The 16802-nt window shown below is 41.0% G+C and overlaps 1 protein-coding gene across 11 annotated transcripts in view; it reads left to right on the forward strand.

The window, feature by feature from the left end:
* Positions 1 to 16802, forward strand: part of PRTFDC1 (phosphoribosyl transferase domain containing 1) — a 104959-nt gene that overhangs the window by 84045 nt on the left and 4112 nt on the right. For 2 of the 11 annotated variants that reach the window (XM_055428542.2, XM_055428511.2), the window contains 5 exons: positions 3298 to 3315; positions 4679 to 4761; positions 5246 to 5292; positions 9118 to 9194; positions 12700 to 14224. In XM_055428542.2, coding sequence (XP_055284517.1) covers positions 3298 to 3315; positions 4679 to 4761; positions 5246 to 5292; positions 9118 to 9194; positions 12700 to 12747 — 273 coding nt within the window. In that variant the 3' untranslated portion in view covers positions 12748 to 14224. Of the gene's footprint in view, positions 1 to 3297; positions 3316 to 4678; positions 4762 to 5245; positions 5293 to 8763; positions 9087 to 9117; positions 9195 to 12699; positions 14470 to 15205; positions 15284 to 16802 lie in introns of those variants that run through there. The other 9 variants (XM_055428494.2, XM_055428501.2, XM_055428538.2 and 6 more) reach the window with 8 other exon arrangements.

Below are 16802 nucleotides of genomic sequence, written 5' to 3' on the forward strand. Positions count from 1 at the left end.
TTACCTTGATTTTAAAATGTGTTTAATTAATTTTGACACTATATCTCTGGATTTATGTCTCTCCGAATTCTAATTCCCAGCTATCACTGTATCTTGTAGTTGAAGCTAATCTCCTCAAGAATGACTCTTGTTTTGCAAGGCCCTGAACTTTCAAAAAACAGATTTAATTATGTTCAGTGCACTTCATTTAATTAGGCAAGAATGCAGACTAACAGTTTTAAAAGGTTTTTCATTGTAAGATTGAAACAAAAAGAGATTGTGAACTAGGACGTTAAATTAACCAAGTATTCTTCCAGTGTTCTGGTTGGCTAATAGGCCTCAATCAAATTAAAAATGCACATCCTAACTAGTTGTGATGGATTGATGGTTTATAATATGGCAAACGCATTGAGGATACCAAGGGGACTTCTCCATCAGTGTGATCCATGTGGCATGACCTATTTTTAAAACAGACAAAATAATCTTATATTTTAATGATAAAATTACGATTCTTTCATGAATTCAATGAATAAAAATACTATACCTGAGAGAAAAACACTTCCAGAAAGATATTCCACCTAAGAATGTAGTTGGCACATAAGGTAGTATAGTACAGATTTAACAGAGTGGTTGGTTGGTTCACATTTTCATTATTTAGATCTCTTTTGCATGAGAGATAAGTAAGATAACCAAAGTGTATGGTTTGATAGAATTTTTAAAGTATTGTATGAATCATAGGGATAAATGAAAAGTTATCTAAAGAAAGACATCATTACATTGAGGAGAATATCCAAACCTTTTTTTTAAATGGGAATAGCATGTTAACACAGTGGTATTTTAATTTGATGGGGCAATATTGACATGTGACTACAAATCCACTTATTCTTTTTTTTTAAAAAAATTCCACACTTTTTATTTTTTTTATTTTTTGGTATTTATTTATTTTTAATTGGAGGCTAATTACTTTACAATAATATATTGGTTGGTTTTGCCATACATTGACATGAATCTGCCCCGGGTGTACATGTGTTCCCTTTCTTGAACCCCCCTCCCACCTCCCTCTTCCCCATATCCTCCCTCCAGGTCATCCCCGTGCACCAGCCCCAAGCATCCTGTATCATGAGTCGAACCTGGACTGGTGATTCGTTTCACATATGATAATATACATGCTTCAGTGCCATTCTCCCAAATCATCCCACCTTCACCCTCTCCCACAGAGTCCCAAAGACTGTTCTATATATCTATGTCTCTTTTGCAGTCTCGTATACAAGGTTAAGGTTACCATCTTTCTAAATTCCATATATATGCGTTAGTATACTGTATTGATGTTTTTCTTTCTGGCTTACTTCACTCTGTATAATAGGCTCCAATTTCATCCACCTCATTAGAACTGATTCAAATGCATTCTTTTTGATGGCTGAAAAATACTCCATTGTGTATATGTACCAAAGCTTTCTTATCCGTTCATCTGCAGATGGACATCTAGGTTGCTTCCATGTCCTGGCTATTATAAACAGTGCTGCAATGAACATTGGAGTACATGTGTCTCTTTCAATTCTGGTTTCCTCGGTGTGTATGCCTAGAAGTGCGATTGCTGGATCATATGGCAGTTCTATTTCCAGTTTTTTGAGGAATCTCCACACTGTTCTCCATAGTGGCTGTACTAGTTTGCATTCCACCAACAGTGTAAGAGGGTTCCCTTCTCTCCACACCCTCTCCAGCATTTATTGCATGTAGACTTTTGGATAGCAGCCATTCTGACTGGTGTGAAATGGTATCTCATTGTGGTTTTGATTTGCATTTCTCTGATTTTGAGGGATGTTGAGCATTTTTTCATGTGTTTGTTAGCCATCTTTATGTCTTCTTTGGAGAAATGTCTGTTTAGTTCTTTGGCCCATTTTTTGATTGGGTCGTTTATTTTTCTGGAATTGAGCTTCAGGAGCTGCTTTTATATTTTGGAGATTAATTCTTTGTCAGTTGCTTCATTTGCTATTATTTTCTCCCATTCTGAAGGCTATCTTTTCACCTTGCTTATAGTTTCCTTTGCTGTGCAGAAGCTTTTGATTTTAATTAGGTCCCATTTGTTTATTTTTTCTTTTATTTCCAATATTCTGGGAGGTGGGTCTTGGAAGATCCTGCTGTGATTTATGTCGGAGAGTGTTTTGCCTATGTTCTCCTCTAGGAGTTTTCACTTATTCTTTAATTTTGTCATTAATAAGTATAATTAGGTATTGTTCCTTCATTGACAAATAATTACTGAGCATCTGTTTGCAGTATTTGTGCTAGTGGCTGAGACTATGAAAGTAAGCAAGAAAAATGTGATTCCCTCCATCCCTTGCAGAGTTTGTAGTCTAGTGGGGAGAATAGTTATCATTCAAGAACTTAAAATGAAACATAATCTGTGTTCCTAGGGGAGAAGCAGAGGGATGCCTTGAAAGCACAGAGCAAGGAGTGTAACCGCATCACTGAAAATATAAACCAAGCACCTCCCCTTCCCTGGGGTTGAAAATCCAAGAGTAAATACCAGATCCCTGGTGATTGTGGTGGCTACACTGGTATAGGGGTGTCCCCGCTGAATATAGGGGTGTCCCCGCTGAATATAGTATCCTTCTGCCCAGTGCTGTTTATCTGGGAAATTTGGTGAGCTTTGTATCCCAAAGGACTCAGGGGGGTCACTTGCCAGAATGATGACGGTGGGATGACATCATGGATAGTTCTTCAGACAAGTAAAGGATCTAAAATCAGCCTGCTTCCCTTGTGAATCTGGGAATTCACCAGAATTCCCTGGTGAATCTGCCTTCTATGCAGGAGATCCTGGTTCGATTCCTGGTTAAGGAAGATCCCCTGGAGAAGGGATAGGCTACCCACTCCAGTATTCTTGGGCTTCCCTGATGGCTCAGATAGTAAAGAATCTGCCTGCAATGCGGGAGACCTGGATTCAATCCCTGGGTTGGGAAGATCCCCTGGAGGAGGGCATGGCAACCCACTCCAGTATTTTTGCCTGGACAATCCCCATGAATAGAGAAGCCTGATGGGCTACGGTCCATGAGGTCGCAAAGAGTCACACATGACTGAGTGACTAAGCACAGCACAATACTAACCTGAATATAGACACCAATATTGCAGCATCCGTGATTCCAGCAAAACTGGAAAAATAAATCTGGAAGTCCTGGATTATCTCCAAGCATTTGGGTTAGATGGATGGTGGAGGACCAGCTAAGCTAACTGTGAAATTCTAACTCCAGGCAAAATATGTGTTTATCTTATGAGCCAGATTTGCATCATATTCTAAATAGTTTTTTTTTTTTTTAATTTCAGAATGTCCTCATTGTTGAGGTAAGCTGACTTTTCTTTATCCATACTTGGAAGTTGAAAGAATCTAATGTTGAGTTTCAAAATATAGACCTTGTTATCAAATTGGCCAAGGATTTATTGAATTCCCACTGTGTGCAGACTTCTCCAAATTTACAGAATAGGAGTCAACTAGAATTTGGCTTGAAATAACTTAGAATGGAAGCTTTGCAATAATAGTTGTGTGGTATTTTATCCTTCTGTATCTAATGCCACCCATGTCTAAATTGGTTCTTAGATCTATTTGTCAATCAGACATTTTCACAGAAGAGAAAACTAGCCCACAGAACCAAATTTTTTTAATAGAGAAACCAAGGTTGGCCTCTCCTCACCCTTAATTCCATGTTCTTGCTAATGACCTCTAATGACTTGAAACAATTCTCCCTTCCGCATCTAAATCATAAATAGAATCAGTGTAAAAACTTGCTATCCAGGGGAAAGCTGTAATTTAATTTGTTTTTCTGTTGTTTTTTTTTTTTTTAAAAAAGAAGAAAAGAGAAAGAAACCATGGGTCCTTTAGCCCAGCAGGCCTGTCTTATCAGCTGGCGAAAATTCAAGGGAGCTGTTTTTGTTGCACTTTTGTTACAGTCGCCTGGGTTTGCCATATGTATGTGCTGTTCTGGCTCAGACATAACCCTTGAAGTAGACCCTCCAGCGAAAGGCACTGCCCGACCCTGGCTAAATGCAGACCTGTTGTTTTGATAATCAGCTCCCGACAGCTGATTTCTGTCCCACGGACAATCAATTTTGCCTGCCCATTCTGCTCTAATTGTGCAGCAGCTCATCAGCCAGGGTGAGCGCTGCTCACGGTCGCCTCGTGCCCTCAGAGCTCACAGGCTGTCACCAGCTGCTGTCCACATACATCTCACTTCCCAGGCACTGAATCTCCTACTGAGTAGGGAGAGCATGTGCAGGGGGAGAGGGGAAGCACTCATCTGTCCATTCAGCGTATTCAGATGTGCATCCCATGTCCATGAAAATGCATGCGCCCCATGTTGTGTTACATTACCTCAGGGCTAAATTTAGTCCTTGAATGCGCATGCACGAGTCCAAATGCACTCGATAAAGAGCCCCACATGCTCTCCAAACACTAAATGTAGCCTTTCGACACAGCTCAGGGATTCCAGGTGGAAACCGTCACCAACATATTCCCCCCAAACCCAGCTTCCAGAAAGATGCACCTGTCTAAAAAATATAACCAGCTCTGCCTCCTACTTGGACTCCTAATTTGATGGCAATTCTAATTATGATGCATTATTAATAAGGACTAGACTCATCTGTCTGCATGAAAAGCCTTTTAATGCAGCCCAAAGGCATATGGTTGAATTTGTCTGTCCTCCTTTCTAAGGATGTTGTTGGAACCGGGAGAACCATGAAAGCCTTGCTCAGTAGCATAGAGAAGTACAAGCCCAACATGATCAAGGTAGCCAGGTGAGTACCACGTTCACATCATCACTGCTGCTGTCTTTCCAAATCTGCCCAAGAGGGATGCTAACACAGGACGCTGGTTCCAAAGAATGCAGTCCATTCCAAACCACTAACCCTTTGCCCTGGGTCATTAGGGTTTGACCACACTGAACAAACAGCCCATTTGACACAGCTAGCCTGAGAGAGAGAGGAAGGGGGAGAGGACGTTCTTTGCTGTCTTTCTGAGCCCCTTTTTCTGATGCCTCTGTTAGCTGTTTCCAGGAGCAGCTGGCCGGGCCTCAGTGCCCACTCCCATCTCCCTCCCTTTTATCCAGAATCTGATAAGGAGCCATAGGAGGGAACTCAAGGACTGTGCTGATGCCCCACATGCTTGAAGGGAAAAAAAAAGCACATTTCAAATATATGTTTTAATGATGTTCAATTCTATTTGTAATTCACAAACATTTTATCTGGATCACTAAAACATTTTTTTTTCTTTTAATGGTAGTTTGTTGGTGAAGAGAACACCTAGAAGTGATGGCTTTAGACCTGACTGTAAGTGTTTGAGGGGGGCGGGGTGGTTGTCGGTTGTTTATTGGCTAATGTGGTGTTTTGTGTTTAAGACTCTTTCATTTCCTAGTTGTCAGCATTCCATGTGAAACGGAAGCTATAAAAAATTTGATGGTCCCATAAATGCTCTGTGTCTCCAGCAACAGGACCCTCTACAACCAAGGGTTTTCATTTTCTAATTACACCTTTCCCAGGAATTCTGTTGTGTACATTGGATGTTTCTATTTTTAGGTTTTTCTAAAATCTTTGCACCTTCATTCCTAAGAACTCAGCTAAAATGGGGTTTGGGGGTTGGAGGGAGATGTGACCCCCACACCCCTGGACTGACCTGGATACACGGGATTCCTGCCTTGGCCTCTGTCCGCCCGTCTGTCCTCTCTGTCTCTCTGTTGGACGCAGAGAGGCACTGGGAAGGTTGAGGGGTTCTACCATCTTCAGGAACTGTGAGCAGACAATGCACAGTGCTGACCTTCAGCAAATCGGAATTTTAGCACACAAAGAGAAATCCGAGACTCTGCCCCACCACCTCCAAACACAAGTATAACCACACAGAGAATTAGAGCAAATATCTCTAGACACCATCTTCACACTTCAGTTCAGACATGTGTTCTCAAGGAGTTTTCTCATCTAAAGCAGTTTCCTCCATCCTCCCCAGGATATGAATAGTTGTAATGCCAGAAAGGATAAACAAGCTGCTTGATTATTTATTATTCTAACACTAGAGGCGATTTTTTTTTCACTTGCATAGGCAGACTTTGGCTGGATTTTTATAACTTACATTTGCACTCAAACCTCTGGGATAATTTGGCTACAGTTCTCATAAGCAAGCTGAACAAACATTAGCACGAGAAGCATGCTATGGATGGGTAATGTGCCAGTGACATTGAACCAGTGATTCTTTATTCTGAAAACAAGTTGCATTCCTGGGTGGATGTCTTAAATCTAGACAATGTTAGCTCTAGCCAGATAGACCCAATAACATGTTCCTGTCTAGTTATTGGTTTGGGGAATATAATCTGAATATAGTTAGGGTCAGACAAGGTTAATAAACAGAAATCTTCTAAGGAAATAATCTAAGATACTATATAGAGAAAATTTCAACTGAAGTTGAAAGACATGCACTTCAAACATCCAACTAGTTACAAATTTCTTATGTCACAGCAACAGTATTAATAAAATAATAGCTAGCACTAGTAAGAGATTAATTTTTTAAATCTTTTTAAATTAAAAATTTGAAGTGTAATTGATTTGCAATGTCATGTTAATTTCCTGGTGTGCAGCACAGTGCTTCAGTTATACATATATATTTGGATACATGCATGCATGCTTGGTCATGTCCAACTCTGCCACCCCATGGACTGTAGCCCACGAAGCTCCTCTGTCTATGGGATTTCCCAGGCAAGAATACTGGAGTGGGTTGCCATCTCCTACTTCAGGAAATCTTCCAGACTCAGGGATCAAACCCACCTCTCCTGTGTTGACAAGCGGATTCTACCACTGAGCTACCTGGGAAGCCCATTTGTATACATATATATTCTGTTTTAGAGTCTTGTCCCTTATAGGTTATTACAAAATAATGAGTATAGCTCCCTGTGCTATACAGTAGGTCCTTATATATGGAATCTAAAAAATAAGTTGCAGATGAACTTATTTACAAAATGGAAGGAGGTTCATAGACACAGAGATTTTGGTGTGTCTGACTCCGTTTTAAGAGCTACAAAGAGATGAACATGTTTAATCCTCACAGCTTTCTCTAAAGTAGGTGCTATTGCTGTGCCCATTTTACAGATGATGAAACTGAACACAGCCAGGTTAAAGAGCTTGCTGGGTCACAAAGCTGTAATTGTATAGTCACTGTTGAGCCCAGGCAATCTGATTACTATCATGGCTCTTACTCTTGCACTCCATCTGTAAGTAGCATCTTCTATTGCAAATATAAGGGTAGGAACTGCACTCACTGACCGGCTAGAGACCAATCAACTCTTTCCTGGCTGTTCTCCTGACCTGCTGGTCCAAGATTCTTTTACTCCATGACAGCTTTGAAGGTTTGACCTTTTGAACCGACTTTTCCCAGTCTGAGTTGCCCATGCCCATTGTAGAGATTGCATTACTCACTGTAAAGTGATCATTATCTTTACAACCAGGGGTTCCTGGGATTTGCTAACATTCTTTTAGCTAGCTCAGAATCTTTGTTTTTTGTCTTTCTTCCCAGATTTCTGAGGCTTTGTACTTTTTGGTCCTTTTTCATAGTTGACTTTTTCCTCTATGCTCAATGACACTTGTATCTTCTGACACCTTTTCTTCTGCTCTGCTTCTCCTCTTTGATTATTTTTCTCAAGAAACCTACAGTTTGAAGGGATCAAACGGGCTTTCTAACAGTGACACACAATGCAATCCTTAGAAAAACAAGTCCCTCCCTTCTAGCACTTTCTGCGAGCAGGAACCAGTTGGTTTCTCCATGTGAAAGCACCCTTGATCAGAAGGACCAACAGAGAGGTGAGTAGTCAACCACAGAGGTAACTTTCTCTGTGCTGTAAGTCCACTGGCTATGCCAAAGTACTGTTTTGTAAAAGTAAGCAAGTGTATCTCTCATTTGCAATACTATAATAAAGTAACAGAAGATTCCCCAACACTGGAAAGAATTTGAAAAATGATTGGGCTATAGGCACATTTATTCAGTTTTAAAACCTAAGAAAGAAGAGCTATTTCATGCTCCTTAAGAATCCTTTTCAGGGACTTCCCTTGTGGTCTAGTGATTAAGACTTTGCCAGGTTAGATCCCTGATTGGAAATCTGAGATCCCACATGCCTCACGGACAAAAAACCAGAACACAAAACAGAAGCAATACTGAAACAAATTCAATAAAGACTCTTAAAATGGTCCACATTAAAAAATCTTTTTAAAAATTCCTGTTCAATAAAAATCATCATTCAATATATTCATTTTTCTACTTAACCTGAGTACCTTAATGGGCTGTGGCTCAGTGGAAAAGAATCTTCCTGCAAATGCAGGAGACATGGGTTCAATCCCTGGGTTGGGAAGATCCCCTGGAGAAGGAAATGGCAAACCCACTCCGGTATTCTTGCCTGGAAAATTCCATGGACAGAGGAGGCTGGCAGGATATAGTCCACGGGGTCCCAAAGAATCAGACACAACTGAGCGACTGAGCACATATGCACTCTCTCATCCTGACCTCAATGGAGACATTTAATTGGTATCATCTGCATTGTGGATTCAAAGACTAGCATTAGAGTAACTCAGCATGTCCTCCTCAAGCTGAACGGTCCCGTCTCCTTTCACCTTGTCTCTCAGGTTTTGCTCTTTGGCCCTTTATCCAGCCGAAGGCGCTGAGTGCAGTGGGAGGATGACTTGCTGTTGCAGCAGCCTGTGTCCCTATTCACATGTTACAGCATTGGGATACCTTCTGATTGAACTGTGTTTCATGCTTTTTTGCAGTGTTTCCTTTGGCATGACATCGTTGGATACTGCTTGCTCTGAAAAAGCAGCGCTATATGCCTGACTCAGGCATACTTCTTGTTATCCACGGGGCTCCCTGAGCCCTTTCTCAGCTTTGTCTACAAGGATTACAGTCATTTTTCACTGTCTGTTTATTGGTTTGTCCTGTCTCCCCGAGTAGTCACTCTGGCCCAGGTCCTATTGGGTTTATCTTATGCATTGTTTGTCACTTTTCTCACTTTTTTCTGCCTAATGGAAGGTCCTCACATGTTAAGTGCCGACAGCAACTTACGGTGGCTTTATATTTATGTTCTTTAAATTGTGTTCTTTTTTCCCCTCCCTTTCTCTGTTCAGATGCTGGATTTGAGATTCCAAACTTATTTGTGGTGGGTTATGCCTTAGATTACAATGAGTACTTCAGAGATCTAAATGTAAGTCTTGCATGCAAATCCCTAGCCCTGTTTTCACAAGAACATTGCAGTGATACCAATTTAACAGATTCTTAAAATAGCCATAATGATGACTGCCATTTATTTATTGAGCATCTTCTGTGTCAGGAATGTTCTGGGCACTTGGCATTCTTAGTCTCAGTGAATTCCCACCACTGCCCAGCAAGGTTGGTATTAGGATGATGGAAGCAGTTATGACTGTCTCTATTTTGCACGAAGGAAATAAGCAGAAAGGCAGCTTGCTGCTGAGTTTTCTCCATCGTCACCAACTGTGTCTCCATCGACCATACTAACAGTCAATATTCAATAAACTGGTTAGTATCAGTGCTTGAGATCTAGAAGTTTCCAATTACAGTGGCTTGTAGCTCATAACTCTTTCCCCTTGGGAGAAATGTCTATAGACACGGACCCTCAGGTATGTGATCCTGACCACTGCTGAATGATCTGGAGGTAAACATTTAACCCAAAGTGGACCAGTCCGTCTCTCTCCCCTAGGATTTAGAAACTTAAACCAAGAGCCACAGAGACCAAGGAGAGACCAAGGGGCTTAGGCCTGGGCTGGTTTCTGGAGCCTGTTTCTGGCTTCCAGCTGATGCACTACTCTGCTTTTCCTCTGCCTTTACGAGCTACCCCAGTCTCCTACCAGTAATAGCCCCCCGCACCCCCACCACTTTGCTTACATTAACCCAACGCAATTTCTGTTGCTTGCCATCAAAATACTTCTGATACATTTCTGTCTCCCCAAAAAGGATCAAAGGAAAGTCAGTATTTGTGTTTACTACAACTGTTTCTCTATTCACTGTAGAAGCTGTAGTTTCACCAGTAGGATACATCTATCTCCACCACTGCCTATATTCCACAACCCTAAGCATGTATCTTGTTGTTCAGTTCAGTTCAGTTCAGTTCAGTCGCTCAGTCGTGTCCGACTCTCCACGACCTCATGAATCACAGCACGTCAGGCCTCCCTGTCCATTACCAGCTCCCGGAGTTCACTCAAACTCACTTACACAGAGTCGGTGATGCCATCCAGCCATCTCATTCCCTGTCGTCCCCTTCTCCTCCCGCCCCCAACCTTTCCCAGCATCAGAGTCTTTTCCAGTGAGTCAACTCGTCGCATGAGGTGGCCAAAGTATTGCAGTTTCAGCTTTAGCATCAGTCCTTCCAGTGAACACCCAGGATTGATCTCCTTTAGAATGGACTGGTTGGATCTTCTTGCAGTCCAAGGGACTCTCAAGAGTCTTCTCCAACACCACAGTTCAAAAGCATCGATTCTTCGGCGATCAGCTTTCTTCACAGTCCAACTCTCACATCCATACATGACCACAGGAAAAACCATAGCCTTGACTAGACGGACCTTGGTTGGCAAAGTAATGTCTCTGCTTTTTAATATACTATCTAGGTTGATCATAACTTTCCTTCCAAGGAGTAAGCGTCTCTTAATTTCATGGCTGCAATCAGCATCCGCAGTGAGTTTGGAGCCCAAGAAAATAAAGTCTGACACTGTTTCCACTGTTTTTCCATCTATTTCCCATGAAGTGATGGGACCAGATGCCATGATCTTTGTTTTCTGAATGTTGAGCTTCAAGCCAACTTTTTCACTCTCCTCTTTCACTTTCATCAAGAGGCTTTTGAGTTCCTCTTCACTTTCTGCCATAAGGGTAGTGTCATCTGCATATCTGAGGTTATTGATATTTCTCCCGGCAATCTTGATTCCAGCTTGTGCTTCTTCCAGCCCAACGTTCCTCATGATGCACTCTGTATATAAGTTAAATAAGCAAGGTGACAATATACAGCCTTGACGTACTCCTTTTCCTATTTGGAACCAGTCTGTTGTTCCATGTACAGTTCTGACTGTTGCTTCCTGACCTGCATACAGGTTTCTCAAGAGGCAGGTCAGTTGGTCTGGTATTCCCATCTCTTTCAGAATTTTCCACAGTTTATTAAAGCCAGATTCAGAAAAGAGCTCAAAATTCAAACAGTGAAGAAATTTTTGTCTTAGTGGGTCTCTTTAGATTTTACAGATATCTGCATGTGTTCATATATGTGTGCATGTGTTTGTGCATATATGTAATATGTATGCATCATACATACACATAAATAAATACATATTGGGTTGGCCAAAAAGTTTGTTCATCTTTTTCCATAAGATGGTCCTAGTAGCACTTGGTTATCTTTAACTTCATTCAAAGCAATTTTGTTAGATTGTATTGTGACAGCTGTCATATCAATGTGCATCTTTTTTAAAAAAATCCAAATTGCTGAATTTTTGTGTAGCTGTTTTAATATTGAAAATGAAAGAAAAAAGCAACATTGTCAACATGTTATGTTTTATTACTTGAAGAAAAGTAAAGACACAACCAAAATGCAAAAAACGACTTGTGCAGTGTATGGAGAAGGTGCTGTGACTGATGAAGTGTGTCTAGCACAGTTTGCAAAGTTCCGTGCTAGAGATTTCTTGCTGGACAATGCTCCATGGTCGGGTAGACCAGTTGAAGTTGATAGCGATCAAATCAAGACAATAATTGAGAATAATCGATGTTATACCATGTGGGAGATAGCCAACATACTCAAAATATCCAAATCAAGCATTGAAAACCATTTGTACCAGCTTGGTTATGCTAATCACTTTGGTGTTTGGGTTCCACATAAGTTTTAGCAAAACGAAAAACCTTCTTGACCATATTTCCACATGTGATTCTCTGTTGAAACATAAAAAAATGTTGTCTTTAAAACAAATTGTGATGGGTGATGAAAAGTGGATATTGTACAATAATGTGGAATGGAAGTGATTTTGGGGCAACCAAAGTGAATCATCACCAACCACACCAAATGCCAGCTTCATCCAAAGAAAGTGATGTTGTGTATATGGTGGGATTGGCAGGGAATCCTCTATTATGAGCTTTTTCTGGAAAGCCGAACGATTCATTCCAACAAGTCCTGCACCCACTTAGACCAACTGAAAGCAGCTCTCAAACAGAAAATGCATAATCTTCCATCAGTACAACGCAAGATCGCATGTTTCTTTGATGACCTGGCAAAAGTTGTTACAGCTTAGCCGGGAAGTTCTGATTCATCCACTGTATTCACCAGACATTGCATCTTTGGATGCCCATTTATTTTGGTCTTCACAAAATTCTCTTCATGGGAAAAAAAAATTACAATTCCTTGGAAGGCTGTAAAAGGCACCTGCAACAGTCAGTTGCTCAGAAAGATAAAAAGTTTTGGGAAGATGGAGTTATGAAGTTGCCTAAAAATGGCAGAAAGTAGTGGAACAAAACAACAAATATGTTGTTCTATAAAGTTCTTGGTAAAAACAAAAACTGTATGTTTGATTTTTACTTAAAAACCAAAGGAACTTTTTGGCCAGCCCAATTCATATGTATTTAAATGAAGAGTAACGAAGTAGGAGATGATATTACTGCATCCCATTTTCTGCACTTCTTATTTTGTTAAGAGGCTGATGCATTTAAATCCTTTATTGTTTCAGCACATATGTGTGATCAATGAACATGGCAAAGAAAAATATCGAGTCTAAAGAAGTAAAATTTTACCATCGTGTCTCCAGATAACATCCTACTTACGACTACACTCAGGAAGCCAGCATGTAAAATTTATCTCCCAGGCATCTTCACTCAGCAGGACTTAAAATGGAAAAAAAATTTTTTTTTAATGAACGAGCTTTCTTTTCTGAGATTATAACATAACATAAAGAGTCCCAGAGGTTTTTAAGGAAAAGAAAGCAATGTTTTTATTTGACTTGTTCCAAATTAAACACTCCACCTTGTGACTCACGAGTTCAGTCTACCTTCACACCCCTGAGAAACTCCTTCTTTTGTTTTGATAAAGTCATTATGGTTGATTACTATACCCGCACCTACTTACTCAAATATTTTTCAGTTTTTTTTTTTTTTTTCAGTACTTCACTTTGGTGATATTTCACAATCTTAAAACCTGGAAGCCTTTTCAGTGAAGCTCTGAGCCCATATACTAGAAATGCAACTGGATTCCATACTGATAAAGGAGGAAAAGGACAATTTAATATAAATTTCTGTTTGCACACTTCTGACAGGCCATTATTATCTGCTTTGACAAAGCCTCTCTGAACAGCAGCGTTCAGTGCATCTTAATGATGTTATGAAATGGGCCTTTGCCCTGTGCTCTTGATTGGAGCTTCCGGTATGTGATAACGGTATGTCATGTATGCTTGGATGTACTCAACTGTGTTTAACACTCTGAATTTTAAATAGAAAAAACACAATGGCAGCAAGGACCCTGGTCTCTCAGCAGCACTCGTTTGTTCGTTTGAGACATGAGCAAATAGCAAAATTGTAGGGGGAGGGGAAGGTGTTTTCAGTGCTTGAAACTGGGCAAGTATAAATTGGTCTTGTATTTCCGTCAGAGGGCCAGACACTATAATGTATTATCCTAAAGAAGAATACAGAGGCTGAATAATTTTTTTTAAGTGGCCTTATGAGACTGATCACATAACCCAGTGTGCTACAGAAAACTAGGATACTTAAAAGTTTTTCTGAATAACATTTTTTTCCATTTCCACTGTTTTATGAGAGGTTTTCTAATTTATGGGGATTTTATATTGAAAATAAACTTGAGTGCCAGTAGAGCTGTTTTTTCCTCACTTCCTAAAAGGAGCAAATGCAAAATAAATAACTAAGCAGCCTTTGTTTTGTTCTGAACTGTATGTGGTGTATTGTTATCGGGTTCCAGCCTCCTTTAAAGTAATAAAGAATAAGAAAACTTGTTATGTCTCATAACTGCTTACTGTTTTTCTTCCGCCTTCGTATCTTTTATATACTTGCAGCCAATAAACTGTGTGTGAGCCAGTAGCTTAAATATACGGCTGCATACGTCTTCCCTGTGGCTTTATTTTTGTTAACCTGGAAAAAATCCAGTATATGCACCAATATAAGCAAACGATTAAGCCAGGCTTGATCTGCGGCTTTTTTTTCTCTCTTTTCTTAAGCTTGTTTGTAAGAACAAGGAATTTGAGTTGTAGAAAGAAGATTTTCCTGCATATCTTTGTTCCAGTCAGAGAAGAAAATAAACCACACCCAGCTATCCCAAGGGGCCAGCAGGCAGAGGGAATTCTTTCTAGCTTTGTTCTACAGAAGAATCAGTATCCAAGTTATAGGTTGAAAATTCAGTCTAACTGTCCAGTTTCTTGAACTATCAACATGAATGTTCTACATATAATTTCCCACTATGCCACATTTATATCAGAGGACCTAGGAAAATCTAAAGACATTTGATTTTAAATATAAAATTAGCCAGAAAGTATGTATGATTGAAAGATTTTTATGAAAATGTTGAATTTTAGTAACCATCAATATCATTTTTGAGGACTGTAGGTTTATTCAGATTAGAAAGGAAATTGATCTACTTCACAAGATTTCGAGAAGGAATTATGAGAGTTAATACTGAAAAAGAAAAATTCATTAAACACACAAGAAAGGTAATCATTCCTGAAATGTTTTCCAGTCAGACAACATTTTGACAGTGATATCCGAGAACATCATCTTGGGAAGAATATTATTTCCTTTTCTCTTGAAAACTCTAATCTGTTTAGTACCACTGAGTTTATTCAACCTAGACCAAAAATGTAAAAGCTTATCATCTGATTAACAACCATTGCATTTATTAATTTAGTGTCCCAAAGCTGAGTAATAAGGGGGGAAAAGTGTGTGGCATGTTTCCCTGGAACAATTTGCATTTGGTTACCATCAACATGCTTACTAACACTTTGGGATCTTTCAAACAGATCAGAACCCCTTGTTATTAACTGGCCTTTACTGAACTGGAACATTTCTCATATTGAACCAGGTACCCCCAAGCTGCACTGTGTGAGGGTCAGATCCTAATGTGTCTTTTTTTTTTTAATTTATTTTTTTAATGGAAGGATAATTGCTTTACAGAATTTTATTGTTTTTAACCTTTGGATATCTTTGGGTATCATCACTTGTTTTGCTGTGTCTCAGGCCTGCGGAGACTGTGAACACAGCCACCTCCTCAGCCTCCTGTGCCATGAACTTGGATCTGCCCAGCCGAGACAGAAGGTAACCCATCCCACTTCTGAAGACCTGCTGTCATGGAAATATCGCCCCAATTTTGTAATTGAGTTACAGTGTTCTAGGAAACTGAAACCCTAAACCACACTCTCCACCCAGATGTCTAGCTAATTTGGGCAAAAAATAGCATTTGGGAGTTTACCATCCTAAAGTTCCTTTGGGTCCCCTGATGACATCTGAGGTCTGGTGGGCCAGCGAGCTTTGTGAAGGGAAAAGAGGATCACAGGAGGGAGTTGGATCTGGGAGTTGATGCTGGGAGGTGTACAGAGTAAGGAAGGAAGATGCGGTAGGGAGGGGTGCGTGGTCTGTGGCCCCAGGCATGCCCCATGAGTGGATCTGTGGAGAGGAACAAACAAAGATGCCAGCAGGAAGAGCTGTTTTCCCAGTCTTCATGCTACACAGTGGGGCAGCTGGGTGGGTCCCTGCATTTCACTGAGGATCCTGGTGCAGCTTTGCCACAGGGAGGAGTCCTAGGAAGACATCTTCCTTTGAAGATCCCAAGGATTTTGTTGTTAGGATGGAAAGAGTTGGCGGAGCTCTTGGGCTGGAAAGGGGGTCCACATCCAGGGTGCTTCATGAGATGTCTCCTCAAGAGACTTCATGGGTCACAGGTGTCCACAGGGGCCAGAGCACCCCCGTGAGATGAGTGTTGATGACCACGTGTGAGAAAGCTCTGGGTGCCCCAGAGACATAGCAGTCACCTGGGTCATGCCGTCTATGATGCTGATGGCCTGGGTGAGGATGGCTGGCCCTGGGGCGGGGGGGTGGGGGGAGGAGGGGCTGAAATCCACCCACACTCCACTTGTCCAGCCTCGGACTGTGTCAGGCTTCAGGTAAGGGTGTCTTAAAGGGGTATCTTTTACTAGTCTACCAGAAAAGAGTGCATTTTTTTGTTTGTTTTTAGAAGTTTCTCATCCAGGAGTGCTGAGTGCTGTGCTTAGTTTAGTTGCTCAGTAGTGTCTGACTCTTTGCAACCCAAAGGGCTGTAGCCCGCCAGGCTCTTCTGTCCATGGGGATTCACCAGGCAAGAATACCCGAGTGGGTTGCCATGCCCTCCAGGGGATCTTCCCAACCCAGGGATCAAGCCCAGGTCTCCCGTATTGTGGCGGATTCTTTACCATCTGAGCCACCAGGGAAGCCCAAGAATACTGGAGTGGGTAACCTATCCCTTCTCCAGAGGATCTTCCCGATCCAGGAATTGAACTGGGGTCTCCTGCATTGCAGGCAGATTCTTTACCAGCTGATCTACCAGGAAAGCCTGAGGTGGCTTTTTCTGCCAGAGTGAGATTTACTTAGAAATAGGTAGGGGAAAAGACAGGGTGGGTGCTGGAGTACCACATTTTCCAAGTGAGAGGAATAAGCCTGAACTAATGTTACCGTGACCTCATCCATATCCAGATCCTAGTGGGTGTTGACTAGTGAGTAAGCTATGAGTAAGGATGGTGACGTGTAGGCAGCTTGTTCAAGAAATCTGGCTCTGAAGAGAAACCATAGCTAGATGGCTTTT

The sequence above is a fragment of the Moschus berezovskii genome, chromosome 15, assembly GCF_049115385.1.
Source record: "Moschus berezovskii isolate FMDL1 chromosome 15, NW_MosBer_1.0, whole genome shotgun sequence".
Taxonomy (NCBI): domain Eukaryota; kingdom Metazoa; phylum Chordata; class Mammalia; order Artiodactyla; family Moschidae; genus Moschus; species Moschus berezovskii.